The sequence below is a fragment of the Heliconius melpomene genome, chromosome 12, assembly GCF_056956725.1.
Source record: "Heliconius melpomene rosina isolate 202511_hmr_F chromosome 12, ASM5695672v1, whole genome shotgun sequence".
NCBI classification, from domain to species: Eukaryota; Metazoa; Arthropoda; class Insecta; order Lepidoptera; family Nymphalidae; genus Heliconius; species Heliconius melpomene.
Genome location: NC_140400.1, coordinates 4458706 through 4484032, shown reverse-complemented (window position 1 = coordinate 4484032; position 25327 = coordinate 4458706). Strand labels below are relative to the sequence as shown.

General features: G+C 33.1%; 1 protein-coding gene across 1 annotated transcript; it reads right to left on the bottom strand.

Moving 5' to 3' along the window:
• Nucleotides 1-5357: 5357 nt before the first annotated feature.
• Nucleotides 5358-6389, bottom strand: LOC146533510 (protein lethal(2)essential for life-like). Its single transcript, XM_085195335.1, has 3 exons — nucleotides 6256-6389; nucleotides 5663-5816; nucleotides 5358-5570 (listed from the first exon to the last, which is right to left on the bottom strand). The coding sequence occupies exons 1-3, from the start codon at nucleotides 6387-6389 to the stop codon at nucleotides 5358-5360; spliced, it is 501 nt and encodes a 166-aa protein (XP_085051461.1).
• Nucleotides 6390-25327: the final 18938 nt, after the last annotated feature.

Here is a 25327-nt window from a genome sequence, read left to right as displayed (position 1 = left end):
ATAACAGTGTGTCGCCTTCGACGGATACGTCTGGGAGGATCATCATCATATTTCGGAATTATGTAGTTAATAGATTATATAAATAATACTAAAAATAATAATAATAACTACTCTACACTCTCTATCTAATGTATTAATTGCTTAGTTACAAGCTCGCGTTAATAAATTATTAAACAATTTGTATAAATATCAAGGATAATAATAAAAATAATTTATGATTATTATCGATTTTCTTATAAACGGAACGGAGTGCCTAAACACTAGGTTCCTTGTGCCTAGGATAGACATTCTGCAGGGAAACAGCGTGAAACTATTTTTTTTTACCATGGGGTCGAAGCCATAAGTAAAAGAAAGTGAATATATAAAGGTCAGGATAAAATGGCTACCAATTAAATGATTTCGTGCACGCACAGAATTGAATACAGATAAAATAGGAAAATGTTAATACTCTCGAAGGGAATAATGTATTAAATAATAATTTAAACAGATAACTTACATCAACCGTCGCTGTCTGGAGAAAGGGTCGCGTGCGCAAACTGCAAGATCTAAGTATAAATAGATATGAATTATACTATTAAAATCATGCAGAATCTTATTATAAAATGTGATAAATTTAAATACTTTAATTTCTATTCATCATTTTTGTTTTTTGTTCAAGTATTTTTTTAAAGTAATCAGTGGGAAATTTATGTCGTTTACATAGTAGCATTATTCAATTTTATTAAAATATTTGTAAGTAAATTGGTTTATTAGAAGAATATTTTGTTTTTAACTTCACGTTGTGTACCGCATATAGCAGAGGAGACAGAGGGAACCAAGAGTTAAGACACTTCTTTCTTCTGCGCACTATGGTTTGCGTAACTATGTCTCAAATAAAAATAAAACGAAATTTAAAAAACAGAATTTAGCCATGTCTAAGTTTTAACAGTCTACGTGGCAGGTGCGCGGGCGTCACCTTTAAGAAAAAATAGCTTTCGTGGGGGAGCGACCCTATAAGTTTACTCTATAGATCGATGCGTGTTAAGGCGTCGCACTTTAACTTATAACATGTTGACCTTACGTTTTTTTTTATAAAAAAATATAAATATTACAACAAAGAAGATGTAATAGCATATTAAAGTTTTCGCAATTAATATAGGCATGTCGAGTAAAGTATTACTTTAAAAAATGGCGATAATAAATGTGTAACTTGCATCTTTAACAATATTTACATAATTACAACCTTGCAAGTTGCAATATGCTATTGAGTCGTACTTTCGATAAAAATGAATTTAAAACTTTTGTACGAGTTTCTACGCTAAATAGAAATATATCTGCTGTATTTCTTTTTCCAGAGCTTTGCCAGATTTTCTCTTGGCGAAAAGCGGGATTTTTAAGTTGAAGTGGCATTGGGCTGGCCACATGTGGCAGAAACTATGGCCGTTGAGGTATACGCATTCTAGAGTAAAGAGCGCGTCTCCAAATGTAATGTAGGACGTCCTCGGTGATGTGTCATTGGAGAGATCCATTTCCGGAATTGGACGAGGACGGGCTGATGATGATATAAAAAGCAGTTATCTTTTAGATATTAGGTATTCCATTTTTGTCTTTTGAGATACAGAACCCTTACAGGATCACTTTATTATACAAACACCCGGGAGTTCAAATTAGTCAACTTTTATAAGTTATGCTTGTTAAAATTGGTACTATACGGAAACCTCGGTGGCAGAGTTCGACTCACATATGACCGATTATTAAATGTCTCTGTTTTTTGAATAATTTACTGTTTCGCTCCTTAATCCAAATGAACGGAATATAAATGTCGGTTTGTTTACGAGTTAATTTTACTGGGTTATCGTGACCGACTCCGGCGGGTGACATCCGCCTATTGTGCACCAACGTAACGCTCCCCGATACTTTGGTGATTTCGAATAATGGATCAAATTAATTTAAGGAATTGTAACCATTTTTTTCGTCTGTAAGAAGAGGAAAATATTTTTAATTTCACGCTGTATCCTGCACATAGCAGAGTAGGCAGAGGTAACCTGGGAATAGAGTCACAGAATAAGACACTTTGTTCTCACTCTTGAGGCATTGCGAGTTGAGTGGCGGAACTCAACGAACGTTCCACGCTTTGCCTTGACTAGAGCGACGAAATTAAAAACCCACAACCTTTTGCCACTGATGAAAAACTAAGTTCTGCAAGACCTGTAGTTGATAAGTCTCTATATTCAAAGATTTATTCATATAAAATTAATATTTCTAGAATTAGGAGACTATTTAAACAAAATATTAATATTATCTTATTTATTGAACCCTTGAGCAAAAAGTTTTTTCATCTTATATCTCGCAAATAGAGGAAACTGAGTGTTAAGACACTAGCACCAAGCACCGCCCAATTTTTAAGCATTGTGCATTGTAAAGTCACACTTTCTAAAATAAACACAAAGTTTGGCATTGGCTTTGTTTTATAATAAATATTTTATATATTTCTGCTATTCTCATGTTCTGTCTATTTTCATATTCTGATTATCTTGAAACAGATAAAAAATACGTAAGAGATTTTAAAAGAATGGAGTATTATTCGTAAATATTTTCATATCTCGGTGTGTTTTGTCTTTAGCTCGTGCTGATTGTAACGAAGTTATTAAATTTTAATATAATATTATAAATCAAAGATCATTATTTCATAATAAAGTGATAAAACAACAAAAGATATTCCTTATTGACGCATACGCTATTGAATTGCTGGCGGCTTCGCCTGAGCGGACTTTTTACGTCCTAAATTTGAAACTTAAACCCCATTGTGGCACAACGGTATAACGTCCGACTGTAAAGGCGGCAGTTGTGGGTTCGATTCATTCATTCATTGGATAATTATATTTACTTTCTCGCTCTGGTGACGCGACTTAAAACTAGGTTCCCTCTATCTACCCTGCTATATGTGGACACATTAATATAAAATGAATAAAATTTGAAAATTAATTTAAATAATATTAAAGAATATACATTTTTTCAAATCAAAACCAAATCCAATATAACGAAAGCCATAAAAATAGGTATTGTCAAGATATAACCTATAGCCTATAGCTGAGTGTGAGGGTGCCATTACCATAGTAACTGTACACCGCGGAGCTCGGACCCTACGGAAGGGTACAGCGGAAATGAGGTTTATTCACCGGAAGTGGGGGTTCCCGATGGTTGTCTATCTCGCCGTGTAGCGTTCAATTTGTTTCTTCATACCTAATAACGTAAGAAATTTTATACTTGATGCGTTGTTAAGAGGATTAATATGTTCTTAACTTTGAACTTGTTTTTTTTAATATTTTTTTATCTTAGCGGCGTAGCGGCGGTGTTTGATTCCAAACGAGACTGTTGGGGGTTCGATTCTATCTGGAAGGAATGATTTTTATCCTTTCCTCGCTCTCTGCCAAAGAAAGCTGAACCATGGCCTAATTATACATATAAAGTGCGATATACGATTTTTTTTACAGAAATTTAATTTAGGAAAATATTGTGTTTTGTAGAGGGCGGAACCCAGCGCTGCACTTCATTTAGAAGACCAAAAATAAAATAACGCTATGTCCAATTTATATTATTTGTTCAAGATTAAAACTTTGAAATTCGAATTAAAACTTCGAAATTCAAATCTAAGCATATTACAAGTCATCTCATCACAACAAATTATAGTATTAACAGTTCATTTGTAAGATCCATTGTGAACCACACCCCCACCCCCACCCCCACAACCACCCTATCGCTTAAATCAAAATAATCACATCATTACGCATTAGTACGCATTACTGACTGGGGTGACTTTGACTTTTCCGATTCGCCACATCTGGAGCGCTTACAATGGTGAAGTCGACCCTCGATTATAATTACTACAGGTGGTAAGCCAAAATTTATTTCATTTGTGATTCATTGATTTTTGTGGAACACACTATACTAATGATAATTTTTAAAAATTCAGTTCATTTTAAGAATTAAGAATTAAGCCTGTTCCTCATGCTGCATGAACAGCGACTGATTGTAAACGTGACGGTTGTGAGTTCGAATCCCACTCGTGGGAATAAATTCCTTTAATTTTCCCCGCTCTGATAACAAGACAAAGGTTCAATGGCTATAGAGGTAAATAGCTTGGTGTATTCGATATAAATAGATAAAAATATAGGATCTCTTTTGTTTTCAAAGCATACAGCTCCAGAAAAAATATTTAATTTTTCTTTGTTGTCGCGTAAAAGATTATTATTAGCAATCGTTTTTATATTATTGGAAATAACTTATTTCATATAAAAAATAAAAGTAAATGTCACTATCTAAAATCAAACACAAATCAATAAATAATGAAAAAAAAAACCAACAATTATTTATATAAAAGCGCAAGTAATCTAGCATTCAGCTATCTAGCGTCCGCTCTTCTTGAAACTACGGCGGTCGCCATGGAGACGTGCCGCATCAACACACAGACACGTGTGAATATCCAGGTGACCTGATCCGGGGTACAATGAGAGATTTATTACATTTAATAATTTTGATAATTTTCATCCTGTTTATTTTGATGATGACTCTTTAATGGACAGAGCTCTAGGACAGTTTTCGCGGCCTCAAATCCTGCCATTTTAATTTTTGTGTAATGTTTTCTAAAAAAGTATTTAATCTTAAATGTAAAATATAAATATTTGGAAAATTTGAGACCGTAGTGGCGCAGCAGCACAAGGGTGCGACTGTAACGTGACGGTCGTGGGTTCGATCCCCACTCGAGGAAGTGAAATATTTATTTACGTTTATATTTCCATTTCTGCACACACAATGCCAGAATTAGGGGGAAAGTATGGGTTGTCTTATCACTAGGCTACCTCTACCCTACCTACCCTGCTATGTGCGGGATACAGCGTGAAACTGAAAAAAAAAATCTTGTTAGGTCTCAGTATGCTCCAATCTCGCAGCGTGACTCCATCCCCGCTGTTTATCCGCCACGTCACCGATGTCATATTCCGATAGGAGCCATTACCGCCACATTATCTGCACCACGCAAATGCCAATAAAAATGAAATGCATGGCCAACTAACCTTACAATGTTACAATTGAAATAAATTTAAAAAAACACGTAACTAAAATACAAAAATTGCTGTATAAACTATTTTTTGTACATATATTTTGGCATAGACAATTTGTTAATAATTGTTTAAGATTTGTTTTAATAACTCTGGAACCAAAATACATAAAAGTTCCAAAAAATATTTACATTTCGTGCACTCTTGAAAGAATTATTATTATTCATAATTAAGAAAAAACTATTACTATTAACTAAATTTGGAAAAATTAAAAAACATATTATTTGAAAATAATGAAAACTTCAAATAATTCAATTCAATTTATTGTTCCAAACTCTTGCTAGCAACCGCAGGTAAAGGCGCTTCAACAATCAACACGCCGTCCTTTGATAAGGAAGACACGATGGTGTCAGGGTCCACATCCTTAGGGAATTGGAACTCTCGGTGATACTTCCTAAATGTGGCGCTCGTGTCAGACTGTTCCTCGTGCACTGCTAACACCATTAGCTTATTGTCCAACATGCTGACGGTTACCTGAAGAAATATTGTTTTTATATATTGTTAATTAGTGTAATTGTATAAAGTAAAATAATAGTAGGTAATAGTGAAAAAAAATAACTTCTTACTTCAGTAGGATCAAATTGGCTAACGTCAAATTGCAGTTTCAGAGTTCTGTTTTCGCCTTCGCCATCGATGATTGGCGAATTAGTGAAATCGTAAGTCGCTTGGTCGTCTGTGGTCCCATCAAGTTGTAATACAGGCTGGCTATGGAGACCCAAGCTAGTATTATAAGAAGAAATGTGATGTCTGTCTTTAATACATGACTACGGTTGGGGTAGCGAAGTCTTCAAAGTAGCTATTATATAACAAATGATATATGCTAACGACAGAAATAAACAAACATATTAAGCAAACGTACATGTGATCATCATTTAAGCTATTTTATTTATTAGATATTAGATAACAACGTCACGTATATAGAAGAGTAGATAGAGAATATTAGGTGTCTACACTCTATTCCCCATTTTCAGCCCAAATTTTAGCTAATGAAAATAACTGATTTCAGTCACGATCGAATCCACAATCAACGCGTTGACAGCCAAACGCTGTTCCACTGCGTCATGACAGCGAATTACCTCATTCCCAATTTGTTAAATTTCAACATGTAAATATACGATACTTTTATATTAGATAATAAAATTTCTATTAATTTTAGTACCTAAATTTTGTTATCTCGTCATCAATTCGTTTCATCTCCGTCAGAAACTTTTCTCTCATAGAAGAAAATGCGGTGCCAAAAATTAAAGCATTAGTTATTTGAATTGGTAACTCCTGAAGCTGATGGTTCGACATTTTTTAATAGATTTTCTATTATTTTCTAAAATGTTTATTAATTTTTATTTTTACTTATTTTGACATTTTTATTTTAAATATAATTTTTAATTATTCTTTTATTTTGACACTATATAATTTCAAAAAGAAGTTTGTTCTTTTTTATTCTTATTTTCTATGTTTATTGTTTATTTTAGTCGCAGATAATTTTAGCCATTTTTATACGTGGTTGTTGGTCGATATAAATTACTCTAGGAATTTTTCCTTAATTATTTTGAGACGTTGCTTATTGAGCAACGGAACTCAATGACACGCTTTGCGTTGTTACCACAGCGATGAAATGAAAAAGTTAAATATTTCCTTGTCCGAGTGAAGATCGAACCCACAAGCATCGTGTTGACAGTTGCACGCTTGTGCCCCCGCGCCACCATTGCCTCAATAATATAGATAGATAAACGATAGAAAAAACCAAATAGGCATCTCCTTGATGGACTCAAGACAGTGCACGCGAATAAAAAATACAATTAGCAACTTGACATTTTCTTATAAATGTCAATGCGCAATGCTGCCAACATGAAATTCGAGCAATTCAATTAGCATTTGACATTTCATTTTTCTCGTCTAAATGTCAGACAGAGATAACCTAATGTCACCCCTGAGATGTGGTATTTAGGGGGCAGATTGTCAGTCACCCCGCCGCGGCGCCATGACGACCGAAGTCTAAACATCGCCCCCTATTAATCTCGATGCTAGGGCGTGTCGAATTGGAAGGGTAACCGAAAGCTTTAAAACGAAGAAGTAGGTAAGTCAGATAATTTACTTTACCTATTGTGTCGGGTAAATTACTTTTACATAATTATGTAATTACATTCTTACTTAAGAAACTTCCATATAAATCATTATAAATATTTAACAGTGTCAAGCGTCAAGTAAATTAATAAGCGATTAAATATTAATTTAATGAGCAAAATTATATTTTTTTACATTATATCATGGTCATTAATTATACATCACCTATACAGAATGCGAGGGCATAAATTCTAAATTGGCGGGAAAGCTGCCAGTTTGACAGATCATTTTTTATTTCGTTCGAAAATTTGGCAGCCATTGTTCCACAAATTACCAGGTGGCCAGGAAGTGAAATATATTCGCTTCGCCATCAAAGGTGTGCGTAATTTAAATTAATTTAATCAGATTTTGGTTGGCTTGTGATTATTTTGTACTTTAATGTTCTGGAACGGTAAAAAAAGTTTAAATGCAAATTGAAATATGAGACTGGCATTTTCTTATTTTTAAGAATTATATTTATACAAAGCAATTGCTTATTTCATCACACCTACACCTACATATATTTTCTAGTTGCTTCGAAATGGTCCTCTAAAAAAGTCGAGTTCACTATAAAAATAAAAACTTTTAATTATAATTGTAACAATATAATATTTTACAATTATAATTTATTATTTTTAAAGTTTTTAATTTATTGTTGCAACATTTTAAAACTACATGCAAATTACTTACCTATAAAATTAGAAACGTATGTAACATACCTAGAACTAATAATTTATTACAATTAAATTCTTATACAAAAAAAATATCTAAGGTTTCAAACGCGTTATTAATATTTCATCTGTGGTAGCATTATTAAATTAATCAATAACCTAAATTGGATCTATCGGTCTCGTATACCTCCAGTGTAATTTAATTTCTCTAATAGCATAATAGGATTTGCTTCTAAAAGTCTATCGTGCTAAACTCACTTTGAGTAACATTAAGATGATTTGTTTGACTTCGAATGTTACCTACTTATTAATTGTAATAAAGGAAGATTATTTTTTATATAACTTATATCTTAAAAATGAAATGTACAAAAGGATCTAATCATTATAATTTAGTGTTATATAGAAAATAACAGAAATTTGGCACAATCTTAAAACATATACCTGTATATGTTATGGAAGAGGCAGCGCTTCTTTTACTGAAACTACATGTAGGGTAAAATATTTCAAACCCAGAATTAAAAAAAATAATCAAGGTACCTCAACGGTTTGGACGTAGGATTTTTTTTTCATTTTACGATTTTTATCCATACCTGTATTTCGTGTGACGCACACATACGTAAGCGACGTTGCCGCTTTGACAGGTAAGTGTCTGCGTGCCTATGTTATATTTTACAAATGGCGTTTTATTTTAAAACGATTTTTAAACGAACGAGAACGAAATTTTATTATTTATTTTGTTTGAAAAAAAAACTTTTTCATTTTTGAGAATTATTTTTTTTCCGAATTATATTAGGCTTTTATAGAGTAGTTAAAACTGTGGTTTAATTTGAAGTGGCGCTGACAATTCCACCCTTTATATATTTTTATCTATAGGAAATAGTAAGAGTTAAGTCAATCTGTCGAATCATTTTAAATATCTAGCACACCCTCGGGACAATCTGCACGGTGATATCGTAAACATGTACGACAAGGGAAGAAGTATAATATATTCCATTTTAATTATTAATTACTATATATTAGTATGTTTGTAAACGCGATGGTTGTGGGTTCGATAATTATATTTAGGTTATGCTCATTAGCATTAAATATTTAGGTTTTCCGCTTTCATCTAAATTGTTCGACGAGCGAAGAAGAGAGTGTCTTAACACTATGTCCCATAGCTTACATATATGTAGGAAAAAGCGTCAAACTGCTTAGTATTAATTTAACTTTTACCACTTCGCAACGTCGTTAATACTTTCATTATTTATGTACAGTAAAATGAAATTTACCATGATTGATGAACGTTTGTTGCCGTGTTAAGTAGAATAAACACAATACTTATAAAGAAATATTGTACCTCGTATGTGTTAATTAATTGTTTGGATGAATTATTTTATTTTTAACTGTTTAATTTTCACATAAATATTTTATGAAGCCGCAACTGTACAGAGTTCAACTGTAACCGCAACGGTCGTGGTCGAATTTCCACTTGTTATAATAAATTATTTAGCTTTGATAAGAAGACAAAGTGCGGCGTTGAGTTTCACCACTCAACACGCAGTCTCGAAAGTGAGGTGGTGCTTTCAGAACGTAGTGGTTTAATACTAGGTTCCCTCTGTCCTGCACCTGTAAACCTTCTTAGTGATTTTGAATTTAATAACAATCGGTTGATTAATACATAAGAATCAAAACTCCGTTTGCCGAACGTATATTTCCGTTCGAACTGAACTTTCCGTTGAACTTGATTGAGGTCAGTAAAGCTATCTAGAAGTGTCAAATATCATATATTCAATACCATGCGCGTGCGCATCACGACCGCATTGTGTACGGCAGCGCGTGATGCGTCGCCGTGATGCAGCCATCACGGCGGGTTTAATTGTCTTCTTATATGCTTATAGTTGTTATACTTGTATATGGTTTTGTAATTATCTAAATTCAAATTCAAATTCAAATTCAAAATATTCTTTATTCAAATAAACTTATAATAAGCACTTTTGAATCGTCGAATGAACATATGAACAAAAAGCTACCACCGGTTCGGAAGGCAGTTCTGCTGAGAAGAGCCGGCAAGAAACTCAACAGTTGCTCTTTTCAAAATCAATGGTACAATCTATTACATTAGTTGGCAGCTATCCTGCATTACATTCAATAGACATTAATTCCATACATGTTTGTCCTCTAAGTATTCTTGAACAGTGTAATAAGCTTTACTTGTTAGAATTTTTTTTACTGATATTTTAAATTTTGGAAGTGGCAAATCTAGAATACACTGTGGAATTTTATTATAAAGCAGTCATTAAATAAGTATAGATATACTTATCTATACTTATTTAACGTTGTGGGTTCGATTCTCTCTCGAAGAAATTAAATATTTAAAATTTTAATTTCTTTGCTCTGGTGTCGAGGCAAAGCGGCGTTGTTCAGTAGACTAAGTTCCCTCTGCCTACCTTGCTGAGAGCGGGATACAGCATGAAATTGAAAAAAAAGTTCTTTTACACGCGTGGAATGGAATATCTAACACTTTTTCAATTTGAATCAACAGTTCCTGAGAATAATCCATTCATCTAAAAAAATATATTTTTTAGCTATTATAATACTAGTATACTTTAATTAATATTTAGTTAAATTTGTCAAATGTCAATTTTTGTGGAGACTCAAAATTTACTTACTAACTTTTAACATGTCGATAAAAAAAATAACTTTCCATTTGCCTAAATCTATTTGTTTATACACATCAAATAAACGTCCCCATCAAAAAGGCAGATGCAAATACAAAGTAATCATCGTAATGAAATAATGAAAATGCATTTAATCAGCCAATTTACCCCAAAAAAGTAATCTATATCCCGCACGCGCTCATTCCGCTTCTATCTCACGGTGATCGCGTGTCTGTACGCTGTTCACGGATGGTTTACTAGTGGAACTCGATTCTTTTGGAGTTTGTGAGTTTTTAATATTATCGTATTAAGAAATATTTAAATAATATATAAGATATGGCTTTAGAACTCATCGGTTTGCAAAAGCACGTGGACAACCACGTTTTGATATTTTAGATTACAAATCTAAAATATCAAAAATAATTATAAGAAGACAAAAAATCTAACAAAAACAAACAAAGCAAAGCTTAAAAAGAAATTAAAAAATACATCAAATAAAAAAGAATATACGGAGAGATGTTGGTTTTCTGTCGGTAACCTAACAATCTTTCTTCCACGTACGTTCTTCTCAGTTCTAAGACAGTAAATTTTAAGGTCTGTATCCAACCAAATAGAAGATCAGGAGCGAAGGTAAACTGATACAACTATTAGTTAGTGCATTCACTCATTGATCTTCTTTTTTTTAAAAAAAAAATATCTCATTTTATCAAACTGTAAAAGTAGTAGTTCCCACCATCTCACCCCCCAGTTCCAGTGTTTGTGTTTATGTATACCAATTAACTGATTGTTGCGAGGTAACGGCGCCGTGATACCCTAATCACGTTGCCGGTCCATATGCTTGGAGGGCAGGAGTTTAGGGGTTGATAATGATTGTATTGATAGATCTATGGATGTTTTATAACGTTATAAAAGATAACATAATATTTTTTTTACATTTTTTGGTAAAGTAAGATATTTTTTTGAAAACATATTGGAAACTTAGAAACCATCCAAACGCACGGGTTTAAATACCGCTACGAAAACGTATAACAGCTGTTTTACGTTTTCGCCCACATTATCGTTTATGACATTCGTTATATATATTCGTCTAACCTATTGTTAAGACGTTATGTCCAATGTTCAAAATAATGCGCGTTGAACGGTGGAACTTAACGCCACGTACACGATGTAATGGATTAATTAAAAACTATTTATTTTTACAACAAAAAAAAGTTATTTTACTTTTAATTTATAATATCCAGCTACCATCAACATTACTTAAGCCACTGTTCTTCATGAAAACAATCGTAGATTTTTTTTCAGTTTATGTATCACTTCACGTGTACAAAACACAAGGCCATCCTAGACGTATTTATCTATAGAGTTATTAAAAAAAATGTAATTAATTTAATCTTTATAATAATTGTTATTGTAAATAAAAAGTAAATAAACTAACAGATGAAGCAATGGATATCGTTAGATGACTATTGAATTGTGTAAAGAATTAATAATTATAATAATTAAAAGAAGTCTCATCTAATTAAGAAATATAATGTAATTATATAATATTATTTTATAAAAATAATATTTAAAAAATCGATGATAGGTACTACATTTTTTACTCCTGGCTCTATAAAAGGTTCGATTCTTGATCTTACCAGATAGAATTTCAAATAATTCGAAATTATTGTACTAATATTATAACTATTAAAAATTTTAGCTGATAACATTTATTACGATATCTGCGGCGTTGAGTTTCTGCACACAACTCGCAATGTCTCTCCTCCTTCCTTTAACTATACATACGTCAAGCTAGGAAAAGGGAATCTACATATATAACTAAATAAATAAATACACAAACACTAGATTCTCTGAGGAAACTCTTAGTTTTAAAAAATGTAATATAAAAGAAACATAATTCAAAATATCATACATAAATACTATATTAATAAAATACTGCTCATATTATATACATAGTGAATTTATAATGTTATAAAAAAAAACCTCTACGTCATATCAGTCTTATTCTAAAAATAACATTCGTTTGGTAAAATATTTCACAAAACTATAATATAAATTGTAGGTATTTGTTATTTACAATAACTCCCACGAGATACGTGCCGTTTTACGGAATTAAACCCACCGACCTTCCCCTTTGTGGCCACCGTAGACAAACTTCATGAATTATTTTTATATATCACTAATTTGGCGCAACAATGACGTCATTGTTTGAGGCTATTTGTGGCGCAGGGGTGGTAAACGCGGGTTCGATTTCGAGGAAATTAAATATTTAATGTTTTTATTTCTGTCTCTCTGGTAACCCGTTGAGTTACATTGCGCAACATGCAATTCCTCCAGAATTCGGCGGAAAGGGGAGAATGTAAGAAGTATCTTAATAGGAACAGTGTGTTTCTACACTAGGTTCCCATGTTCCCTCTCCGTACCCTAATATGTGCAGGTACAGTGTGAATCTAAAAAAAATCGATACATCGGTATTCAAAACAAATTTACAACACGATTGTAGGTGATAAATACTGTAGACAAAAAAATATAACTCATTCTATTAGCACTATGGCGGGCTATGGTGCGCATTAGAATATATTTATTAGTACACTGACACGAATACATACATACAATAGAAGCAATTTTAAATGTTTGTATGTTTATTTATGAGTAATAATGGTAAAAATATTTTAAGACATAGGAATAACATATTTTTGATAAGCCACAGTAAGAGCCCTAGTACAAGTTACTTCAATTTATTGATTATTTTTTGCCTGTTTACTATTTTATCTGTCTTCTACTGACAAGATAAAAAAATTATCTAAAGTAATTTTTATACACTAAGGAAAGTAAAATATTTAGAAATTATCTATAACTCCTCTAGGAAGTAATTTCGGTAAAGAAAATTGTTATAGTGTAAAATGTTATAGTAAACGTACCAACAAGAATTTCGATGTAGTTCTATACTTTAGGAGACAATAGGCGCTTGGTTTTCATTAGGCACGGATTCGATTCCCACCTTGTTCAAATTTTTATGTGTTTTTAAATAAAATGATAAAAACTCTTAAAAAGAGTGGCAAAGGTCATCACTAGAATTGATTGTCTTGTATTTCACCAATGTATAATTTATGGTTAAATGTTTAAATTTTTGACATTCTATCACTCAAAATTGTTTGAGATATTTTTGGTGGAATATGACTGTTTTAATTTTTTATGAGGCCGTCTTGGCGCAGGGGCAGAGAGAGCTGTAAACGCGACGGTTGGGACTAGGTTAGGGACGTTAGGTTAGGTTTCCAGGTTCCCTTAAATGACAATTTTTTTCTACAAAGTCAATTTTAAATTTCATACAAGCAAAGTCACGAGCAAAAGCTTTACATACGGGAATCTGTTATCTATTTTTATCTATATAAATTAGCAATACGGTACACATCGGACTCTTGCCAACTTAACCGCGGTTCATTATAATAATTGATATTTAAAATGATACGTAAATGGTGGAAGCCGTGTAGGGCACTTGTATTTAGGACGTGCGTGTTGATAAGAGTAGCTTCTATGCTTCTATAGTCCGCCGCTTACTTGCATATAGAAGAGTAGGCACCGGTAGGGCAACCTGGGAACTTGGGAACCTGGGAACTATTTATTTTCATTGACCAGATTGGGAATCGAACCCAATGTAGTGTTAAAACACTGCGTTTCACACGTACCGCTCAATTTTCAATTTTCAAGACAGGTCCAATACATCGCCGCGATCAGTCTTTATCTTTACCAGAGTGAAGAAATGAAAATAATTAAATTCCACCGAGTGGGAATCGAACCATGACCATCGCGTCGCCATGATGACTTCTAAGAAATATTAAAGAAATCAAATATTACCTTTTTTTCAATATTCATTAAAATTCTATACACGTAGGCTGTTGAGTGATCATTTCTGTGAACAAATCAGCAAATGATACGCGTCACTCCTGTTTTACATAGGATTTAGGCTGGGAGCAACGCACCACTTTGCTTATACAATACCTTTTTGACCTCTTTATACAAAATTGTATGATACCTAGTAGGCAGGTAGTGGGTACTATTAGAGCGAATGAGTTTATTAACTCGATATCCCTGTACACAAGTAGTAGTGTTGGGGCACAATAGTATGACTGTAAACGCGTCAGGTTGTGGGTTCGATTCCCACTCCAGGAAATTACATATTTAATATTTCATTTCCTCTCTCTGGTGTCGAGACAAACCGTGACTTTCACTTCCGCCAATGCCACCAGAATTCGGCGGAAAGTGGTTAACGGATTGCCTTAACAATAGGCTCCCTCTGTTTACCCTGCTACATGCGGGAAACAGCGTGAAGCTGACTGGACTCTAGGACCATTTTCAGTCATAGAGATATGAATCATTTTCATTTTCCCGCTCTAGAAGCGAAACTAAATAAACAGTGTCTTAAAATTGTATAGAATTACCGACCGACCTATTAGAATTTAAGACAGGAGCTAGTATTGTTTTAGATTTCTATACATTTTTTTTATAAAAATACCTCATCGCTTATCTCTATGTCGTCTCGTATTAAGAGCAAAAGGACAAAAGTATTACAGTCTCTGACTAAACGTATTTCAAAATCAAATAAGACCATATTTAGCAATACATTGATTGTTTTTAATGAATAAATCTTTAACTTCCCATGTAAAACCGTCAATGGATGTAGATAATAGAACAATTTACGAAATATTTATGGTGCTATAGTACAGAGTTGTTATCTCAAGGTGTGGACGAAACGTTTTAACGTTTATCGAGCAGTCTCTGATGAGTTTGTTGTAATCTACTGCGCACGCGCCGGTGCCGAGTAACAGGGTATCAGACAAGGCATTATTAAATCCTAAATAATTTATATATATTCAAAGTATATTGCTAGATAGATATATTTGACTTGTAGTTTATGTAAATTTATTAAAAAAAACAAATAATAATTATTTCTATTATTTATCATATAACATAAATGTTTAATAAAATAAAATTGTTAATACGCATTTCAAGAAAAATAGTTAAATATTTTTTGTAACCGTATTGTATAATCACGGCTTATACTATATTTTTATATTATCATATAACTTAACCTATTACTTTCTTAGTTCACTAAATAAAAATAACGACAAAATTATACCTAATGCTGTTAAAAATCCTTTTTACTTTTAATAGAATATAATACTTGGATGCCACTTCTATACTTTATTTAGGTCTGGCGGATGTTGGATTCATCTCATGAGCATTCGCCTCTTATCTCACGCAGTAAAACTGGAGGCAAGGAGCTTTAACTAATTTCACCTAAGTTCCTATGTTTTTAGAAAAAGCCACTGTCGAGACTTAAAAGGTCGCATTTTTGGAATATTTAGTTACTTTAAATGTTTTGTTGAAGATAAAATTGGCTGAGTGACAAATCTGGCGACGCTAATAGGACATTCTCTACAAGTTCATTTCTTGAAATATATCCATTAGGAGCTTCACGCTTTATCCCGCAAAGCAGTGTAGACAGAGGGAACCTAGTGTTAACACACTCCGTTCTCCCCTCAATTTTCGAGATGCGTGTTAAATAATTCATTTCTCCAAGTGAGAATCCACAACCACGGCGATATATTAGTAGCGAAATTATGTTTTTGGAAGTTATATTAAGACGGTCGTGTCGACGACTGGGTTCGATTCCCATTAGAGTGAATGTAGGTATGATTGTCATGTCCTCAATCTAGTAACTAATCCAACGCGCCATGTCTCAAGCATTGGTCAGTGCGTAGGGAAGGACTGTCTTAACACTAGGCTCCCTGCCTATACTACTATATGCGTGATACAGCGAGAAACTACAAAAAAAAAATACCTACTCCTTAACAATAATCTACGTAGAACCGTTTCTAAAATCGAAAGCTCTACAATCCCGTATTCACTATAGGTAAGTATAATTTGATATGTATTAGCGTAATAGCACAATTGGAGGCGGGCGTGGGACACTCTCCAGTCTTATTCCATTATCTTGCCGTTTCTAGGATTTCTCGACAGATTCATGGTATTTTGTGTAATTTGCCATATGTGACGACACAATTTGCATTGTTTTATATTTCTTTGCGCTTTTGATGGTGCGATGGTTGTGTTTGATTCACACATTAAGTATTGAGATGCGGCACTCATCCAGCAAAGCCCAAGGAAGTGGAGAACGGAGTGTCTTAACATTGGCCTCCATCTACCTACTCTATGTGAGAAAAAATGTAAAAAATAAAAACTACAAATATGTTTAGAATTAATATTCTTTTCTGCCACTATCATTAAGTAAACTGCAATATTTTTTTTTAGCTACACGCTGTATTCTCCACATATCACTGTAGGCAGAGGGAACCTAGTGTTAAGACAATTCCTTACCATTAAAATACTTCCGACCCCCACTTTCTGCCGAATTCTCGAGGTATTGCGTTTTGAGGGGCGTGAAAAAAATGAAAATATTAAATATTGCTAAGCCTCAAGTGGGAATCGAATTCACAACCTAGCTGTGAAAATGTGTACTTAGAAATCATGTCCTTTTCAAACACTACCCAGAACACAATAATTCTCTCCTCACATTAGCATAATAAACCTTTTAAGTATATCAAATTAAGAAAATAAAATATAAATAGCCAAACTAATTTCATAGAAATATTAACATTTTACGCAAAGTCTGATAAGAACTTCATTAATGTAAACGATTCCCTTGAATTAAGGTTTGTTACTGAATGCTTAAATCGAGTTAGGTCAAATAATAATGTGGTAAAAACAGGAAATTAGTAAAATTATTACTTTATTTAATTATAATAATAGAATTACTTTTATATATTACATTTTCATATCAAACTGACGTTCAAATATTTCTTATTTAATTCCGTAAAAAAAAAAACTATATTTAAACTGGTAGGAGAGAGAGTAAGAAAAAAAAACTACACAAATAAAATTAAAATAGTATATGTCAATATTAAAAATTGTATTTTATAATCGGAAACATTGGAAAACAACATCAAATGATCAGCTATTTTACGTAAGCTTAGCCGTCAGTGTGTCACCGCGACACACTATCATTCTTTTGTTGAAATTATGTCTTGAGAGAAAAACTAGCTAATATATAGTAGCGTATTCAATTATATACCTATACAGATTACAAATTTAAATTATAGTCATACTAGTGGACCCGAATGCGGCTGCGCCCGCTTGAACTATACGAATATTTATTAAATTATTTTCAGTTTTCAATAGAGAGATGCGTTAAACAAGCTCTTTTTGGGTGACGTTTTCTAGCAACAGACTTTGCAAATCGTTGCTTAGCAACGGCGGTTGTTATTAACATGGCGGAATAAATTGCATGTCAAATTAATAAGTACTTTAATATATTGGTATATATCGAAAATATTACAAATATGAGAAAAAAAAACACTTTTATTTTACAATTAAATTAGCGATTTGGCCCTGATTGCGTAAAAGACAGACTCTGTCTCTCTGTCTAGGCAGACAGACAGACAGAGTTACTTTCGAATTTATAATATAGGTATGGATTCTAAATTTGTAGGAAAATCAAGGTTGTCATGGCACAGTTGTTATAAAACAGGGGTTGACTATAAACGTGATCATTGTGAGTTCGAAAAATTGTGTTTATTTTCTTTTCTCGCTATGGTAAACATACAGCGTTTGAGAGAGTTTCGATTGAGTTCCGCAACTTAATACGCAATTACTCAAAAGTTGAGTGGAAAGTGGGGCAACGGAGATACTACTACTACTACTAGATTTTTAGCCTATCTATATCTGGCATTTAACAGGCCCAGGGTTTTGGCAGGATATAGCATGAACCTATAAAATAACATAATGATATATACATAACGTCCATACAATACCGCACAATAACATATACCTACCCTAGTTATACCTACACATGAAATACCCACCAAAACAATAGAAATCGAGAAATGACTTCCCCGTTCTCGGAAGCCAGGCCGCAGTTATCCGGCTTTTAGTTGCACATAAAAAGAGCAAGCCCCGCTCTCCCCATCACGCGGGAGGGCGAGCTCAATCGATATGCAAGTATAATGTACCTGGGGTACCATGATGCTAGTTGAATGTAGGACTTGAATGTAGTAACGATGTTTTAGATTAGTTTGTTTTTACAAACTGAAGGAATCTAGTTTTAAGACACTATAACCATTTTCCGCCGAATTTTGGAAACATTGCGTGTTGAGTGACGGAACTAAACGCCGCGTTTTGTCTTGTTACCAGAATGAAGAAATGAAACTATTAAATAATGCATTTCCCCTACCGGACCCATAGCATTCGCGTTTACAATAACAAACTAAAATAATATCCCATTTTCCATCCTCCCCCGCGCATGATGGTCACCGCACACACCCTCAGGTGAGGTATCTGTACCTGTGTGCGCGCTGCGCGTGTGTGCGCGAGACTCGCTGGCGTCGAGCTGTAGATGGGAAGTGTTGAGAATTGGCTCGAGTTTTACAAAATATAATTTCTTTTTAGATATTTCATTTTTTTATCACTACATGAAAAGAAACTCTAAATAGAAATTAATTGTTACTGTAGTGTATGACAATATAATATTATTATAGCTTTTTAGATAGATAGTTAAAACTCTTTTAATCGATTTGGAAGTATTTCTGACACTCCACGCAAAATATTTGGGATGTGCTAAGTCTAGTTATTAGAAAGGAAATTAAAATAATTTATTCTCTCGAGTGGAAAACGAACCTAAGCTATGTTACTTCCAAAAGCTAGCGTTTTACTGCACGCTTTCAAAAATTGAGAAGTGCGTTGGGAGCGGATTCTAAGCAATAGGTTCCCTCTGCCTACCCTGCTATATGCGGGATAGAGCGTGAAACTATAAAAATATCTGTTATACCATTTCTCCAACAATCGACTATACCGCAAACCAGGCGGGTTGTTTTTAATATTTCATCGTTTCAGCACGCGCCTCTCGTGGGAGCTACTATAAGATAAACTTAAGTTAATCTTACTTTATACTCTACGTTAAACAAAATAAGGTTCAAATTCATATAATATAAACTTTCAAAGTATGAGTGTCCAGTGACACACCCTTTATTTGGTTTGTCGTTTTATGGATTATTAAAAAAAAAATGCTATAACGATAGCATCTGGGGTTTTTGTTGGTTAGAAACATACATTTCATATTTGTCTTGTAAAAACATCAGCTACACGCTTTCTGTCGCATAGAAAGTCAGGCAGAGGGAACCTAATGTTAGGACACTTAGTTCCTCATACACTGACCATCTTTGGAGTCGCGAAACTCAACGCCGCCCTTATCTACCAGAGCAATGAATATAATACAATCCTTAGCGATGTCTATGTTGTTCTTATTAAAATTGTTTTAATTTCTCTCTGACGGCGCTTAATGCCGCGGTTTTTTTGCAAGAGTGAGAAATTAAAACAATTTTTTTTTTTTTTATGAAGCCATCGCTGCGCAGGGGCACAAGAGTGTGACTGTAAGCGCAACAGGTTGTAGGTTCGATTTCCACTCAAGGAAATGAAATATTTAATATAATTGACAAGTTGTGCCTTTGTAATTTTTTCAGAAAATGGGTAACGGAGTATATTAACACTACATTCTCTCTGCCTACCTTGCTGTCTGCGGGATACAGATAAAAAATAAAAAATAAACAGTTCTTCTTTTATTTTTACGTTTCCCTCATATTATAGAGGGAACCTAGTAAAAAAAACCTTAAATAAACAACATTCCCTTACATAACACCTGACCTGAAATTGCACAAGTTCATAATTCATAATGAGATACAAAAACATAATTTATATGCAAATGTGTTTACTCTCACTCGCTCTAGAGCACAGAGGCAGGTTCCCATATCACAATCATCACAACACAATGCTAATCAATATGCATATATACACATGCAGACGCAACAATTACATTTTATCTCAGTTATGTGATGCTTTTTACTCAACTCTCAAAGGTGGTGGTGTCGATTGTCAACCGTTTTGCCTCTTTTTGTAGAGTTCGTCTGTGAATTGTGAATTAAAGTTGTGGTAGGTGTGAGTTCGATACCCATTTGAGGGATTGATTCTATTTAAATTATTCTTATTAACGCGCTCTCAATACTTATCCTGAAAACGTGGGGAACGGAGTATCTTAACATTAGGTATCCTCGTTTCCTTGAATGAATCTTAGTATATCATGTACATAAATACATTTTATTAATTATTTTTGGGGTAAAAAATTATACTGTAGTAGAATCTAATTCATTGATCAATAGGTCAATAATCATTAGAAACCATCATCATCAACTCACAGCATAGTTTTTGAATGTCCAAACTCTATTTTAAAGTATAGTATATTTCTTATTTCATTTTTTAATTATTATATTCTGCTTAATAATAAATTACACAACTCACTACCTTCAAAAACAGCTTAACGATAGGAAGAACATAGTGGCAAAACATTACATTTACCTTCCGAAATCGACACATAATTTTCATATTACAGCGCTCAGGCTTTTTTACAAGAAAAAAATAAATTATTTTTATTTAAATAATTAAATTTTTTAGTCATTCTTCAATTAAAGATAGTAGGTACCTACCACTGCTCTACAACGGCCCCAATAATAGTTATGTATGTATATCTATAATATTTCTTAAAAACCAACACATAATTTCTATTAACAAAAAAAAATGGCGCCCAAAAAAAATCTCAACAAACACATTGTAAACAACCATAAAGAATATTAACAAATGCCATTCACAACTTATACGTTACACTAAACCCTTCAATAAGACCCTAAGATAAGGTCAAACTAGAATAAACGTATTCAAAAAACACCTTTTGTTATAGCACGCCAATCCCTATTTTTCAATCGTCCGCTTTTGTCCAGGGTGTGGTCCAGATGACCCTCAGGTTACTTACTGACCAAGGGTCAGTCCGGTCAGTCTGTGATTAAATTAATTATATGCTATATAATTCTCCTTAGTTGTACGAGTAATGTATGAGGCGTGCTCTTAAAATGACCGAAAGATTTATTATTAGCTCCCATTCGTGTTTGGTTATGATATCAAAATATTTGTAATTTATTCTTGTTTGTAGTTATTCAAAGATTACGATTTTTTTATAAAAAATACATATAAAGTATATTTAACAAATAAGATAAATATTATGAATTAAAAAATCAAAGCACTTTTTTTTCTTTTATAACCCGCCAATCCCTGTTTTCAATCGTTCTCTTTTGTTCGGGGTGTGGTCCAGATGACCCTAAGGTCGTCAAGGGTCAATCCGGTCAGTCTATGATTAAATTAATTATAAGCTATATAACTCTCTTTAGTTGTAATGTATAAAACGTTTTCTTAAAATGAAAAAAATATTATTAACACTCACTGGAGTTATGTTTTTTAGTATTCGTTAGTCGAAGTGTGTAGTTGTAGGAAAGATTTAACAATTTTATTCTATAAAAAATATATTTAAAAATCTATTTTTTTTTAATTATCACATGCCAATTCCTGTTTTTCAATCGTCTGCTTTTATTAGGGGTGTGGTCCACATGACTCTATGGTTGTTACTGTGTGACTACAAAGCGATGTTTTTCAAAAAACTCCGTTCCCCACTTTCCGCCGAATTTTTGAAAGCATTGCGCATTCAATAGCAGAACTGAACGGCGGGTTTATTGCCTTGATGCCAGAGCGAAGAAATGAAAATATTAATAAATAATAATTTATGCCCTAGAGTGGGAATCGAACCCACAACCGTCGCTTTTACACTGTCTCATTCGTTACTACCATATCTCAGGTAAAAATCTTAATGTAACAGACTCTGTTAGGGACCTTGGCGTAATATTTGATAGTAAATTGCGATTTGAAGAGCACGTTAACACTGTTGTGAAAGCTTCCCTCAAGTTACTCGGCTTCATTTTTAGGCAATCAAGGGATTTTAAAAATCCAGCAACAATTCTACGCCTTTACAATAGTTTAATTCGTAGTAAGCTTGAATACTGCTGCCAGGTGTGGTCTCCTGCTTACAGGAAGTATTCTGATAGGCTCGAAAGCGTTCAAAAAAGATTAATTAAATATTTAGTTTATAGGTTTAAGACTCTAAGTCATAGTGAACGATATGAAGACATAATTGGCAGCTTTAAATTGCAATTGCTTTCAAACCGTAGAGATCTCGTCGACATGAAGTTTCTACATAATTTATTCAAAGGAAAGATCGATGATAGTGAACTGTTGAGTAGATTTAATATTAAGATACCTCAGAGAACCCCTCGCAACCCATGTCGGTTTTTCAAGACGGAAAGAACTAGAACGAACCTTGGACAAAATAGTCCCATTAATCGCATCTCTCGTTCATTTAATGAGTACTTGAAAGAAGATGTAACGTTAGACATTGGTTGTGACGGGCTCTCAGATTTCTTAAGAAAATGCAACAATATTCTCAATAAAGTTAATTAATAGAATTAATTGTAAATGATTTTAACTATTATGTAATATTAAGTAATTTTATATTTTTGTTATTTAATTTTTTTTTTTCTATAGTGTAAATTAATCATTGTTATTATTGATGAGGAATGATGTGTTCTCCTATAATCAGTTGTACATAATAGTATTAGTATATCCTAAGAATGTATGTAATGTAAACCAATATGTACGACAGTTGGAGATCCGTATAAATAAATAAATAAATAAATAAATAAATAAATAAATTCCACCATGAGACAACAGCCTCATAGCATTTGTTATATTATAACAATAAGATGATATTAAGAGTTTTTCTTTTCTCCAATAACAAGAAGATATTAACAATTGAAAGTTATACAACTACTATAAATAGGCACTTATCGCATGAGGAATATGCCAGAATAAACTATATTAACGTAACAAGCATTATAAATCTTAACTCTTCTATTTCCGTGTATTTTTTTATATTTAATTAACTTTTTATATAAATAATATAATTATAAAAGAATTACATTTTTTTTCTTAATTTATCTTTTACATTTTGTTTTTACCTTTGTTAACATTGAACTTATAACTTGTTTAATACAAAAATACAAATAATGAGTTAATAATTATTATCTATTATAAAATAAGAGAAAAAATAAGGCCGTCGAGACGCAACGCAGGGGTTCGATTCTCACTTACGGAAATGAAATATTAAATATGTTTATTTCTTCACTCTGGTCTGGTCGTGGCGCAGGGGCAAAAGCCGGGCGTTGAGTTCCGCCACTCAACACGCAATTCATAAAAAAAATTTGCGAATGTGAATACAGCATGGAGATGTTTTTTTTCTTCACTCTCGTTTCGAGGCAAAACGCGGTGTTGAGTTCCTCCACGCTATTATAAAAATATCCTCTCTAGTCGCATATTCGCAACAATTAGCTGGTATTTGCAAAATGTTTACAAAGAAACAGTACAATTGGAATATTAAAAAATAATCCCTATCTCTTATATTTTTCTAAGTCCAGCTGCTAACAAACAATGGCATCGGCAAGGGCCGTTACGTGAAGAAACTTAATTGCTTATATTTGCATAAACACCTCGGGGGATGTTGCAAAAACCTAACAATGAGCTTTTATATGATATACGCTTTGGTGATTGATTGCGCCTGGTTACAGCGCTGAAGGGTTGAGTTGGTTGAGAATGTCTTGGGCTTTCGGTGCGTTAAACTGCTATCTGAAGATGGTAATAGTATTTTAAAAATAACTTTACTTAAATATTTTGTTGCGATTAAGAGAGGTGAGTCACTCGATTGTCTGTTGTCAAGATAATTAGATAAAAAATAGATTAAAGTAAGGCTTCACCAACAAAGTCTGCTGTATCCTTTTCTAACATTCTGTTAAAAATATATACATGTATGAGAAACATGTTTGAAATAACATTGTGGGCCATGTAAAGAAAAAATAGAAAATATTGTAAAAAAATAAAAAATCTCCAAAACTTATTGAATTGTTAATTTCTCATATCACAAGGAAATATCTGCATATTCTCCACGCATCTCACCTGAGATAAAAGATTTAACAGTATACACGCCACTAATCCTATCAAATACAGCATCCCACAAAAAAAACAAGACATACCGAAGCAAAATAAAGCTTAATTACCATAAACAACACATTACGAGATGGCGGTTGTAACCGGTTGCGACCGGTTCTGTCCGGAAATTGTCAGTTCCGACACTCAGTCCTTTGTTTTTTTTCGAGCCACAATAGACCCGGTAGTAGGGTCTTAAGCGATTAAGCTCAGGTCAAGAATGGGATGGACAAAAGGGATGCAAGAAGCATTTTGTTTGTTGTAATTGGTTTTGATCATAGCTGGGTGATATAGTTCCCATGGCGAGAGAAGGGTTAAATGTGCTTAATATTTATTTAAGAATAATTACGTATTGATCTCTAACAATAAATTTATATATTTTACTGAGAAAATAGTGGACAAAACAATGCTTATTAATAATTTACAGTTAAATCATTTTTGTGAATAAACTATTATATAGATTATTTTTATTGTTATGTAGGCAGCTTCATTTGTATACAAAATATAAGGTAATTTAGTAAAAGATGCTGTACCTACAATTAATTTAAAGAAAATGTGACGCCATCATGGTGAAGTTAGGGTCTAAGATGAGACACAGAGTTTCTTCAAAATATCTCTCTGTTTAATCTACTGGGCTAAAAAAGACCTAAAAGCTGCATTAATAGGACTAATTAATTGACTTGCCTATTCGCCAACGTATTGAAGGCATTGTGTGTGACGGAACTGAACGCCGCGCTTTGCCTCAACACCATAACAAAGAAATGGAAATATAAATTTAAATAAATATTACATTTCC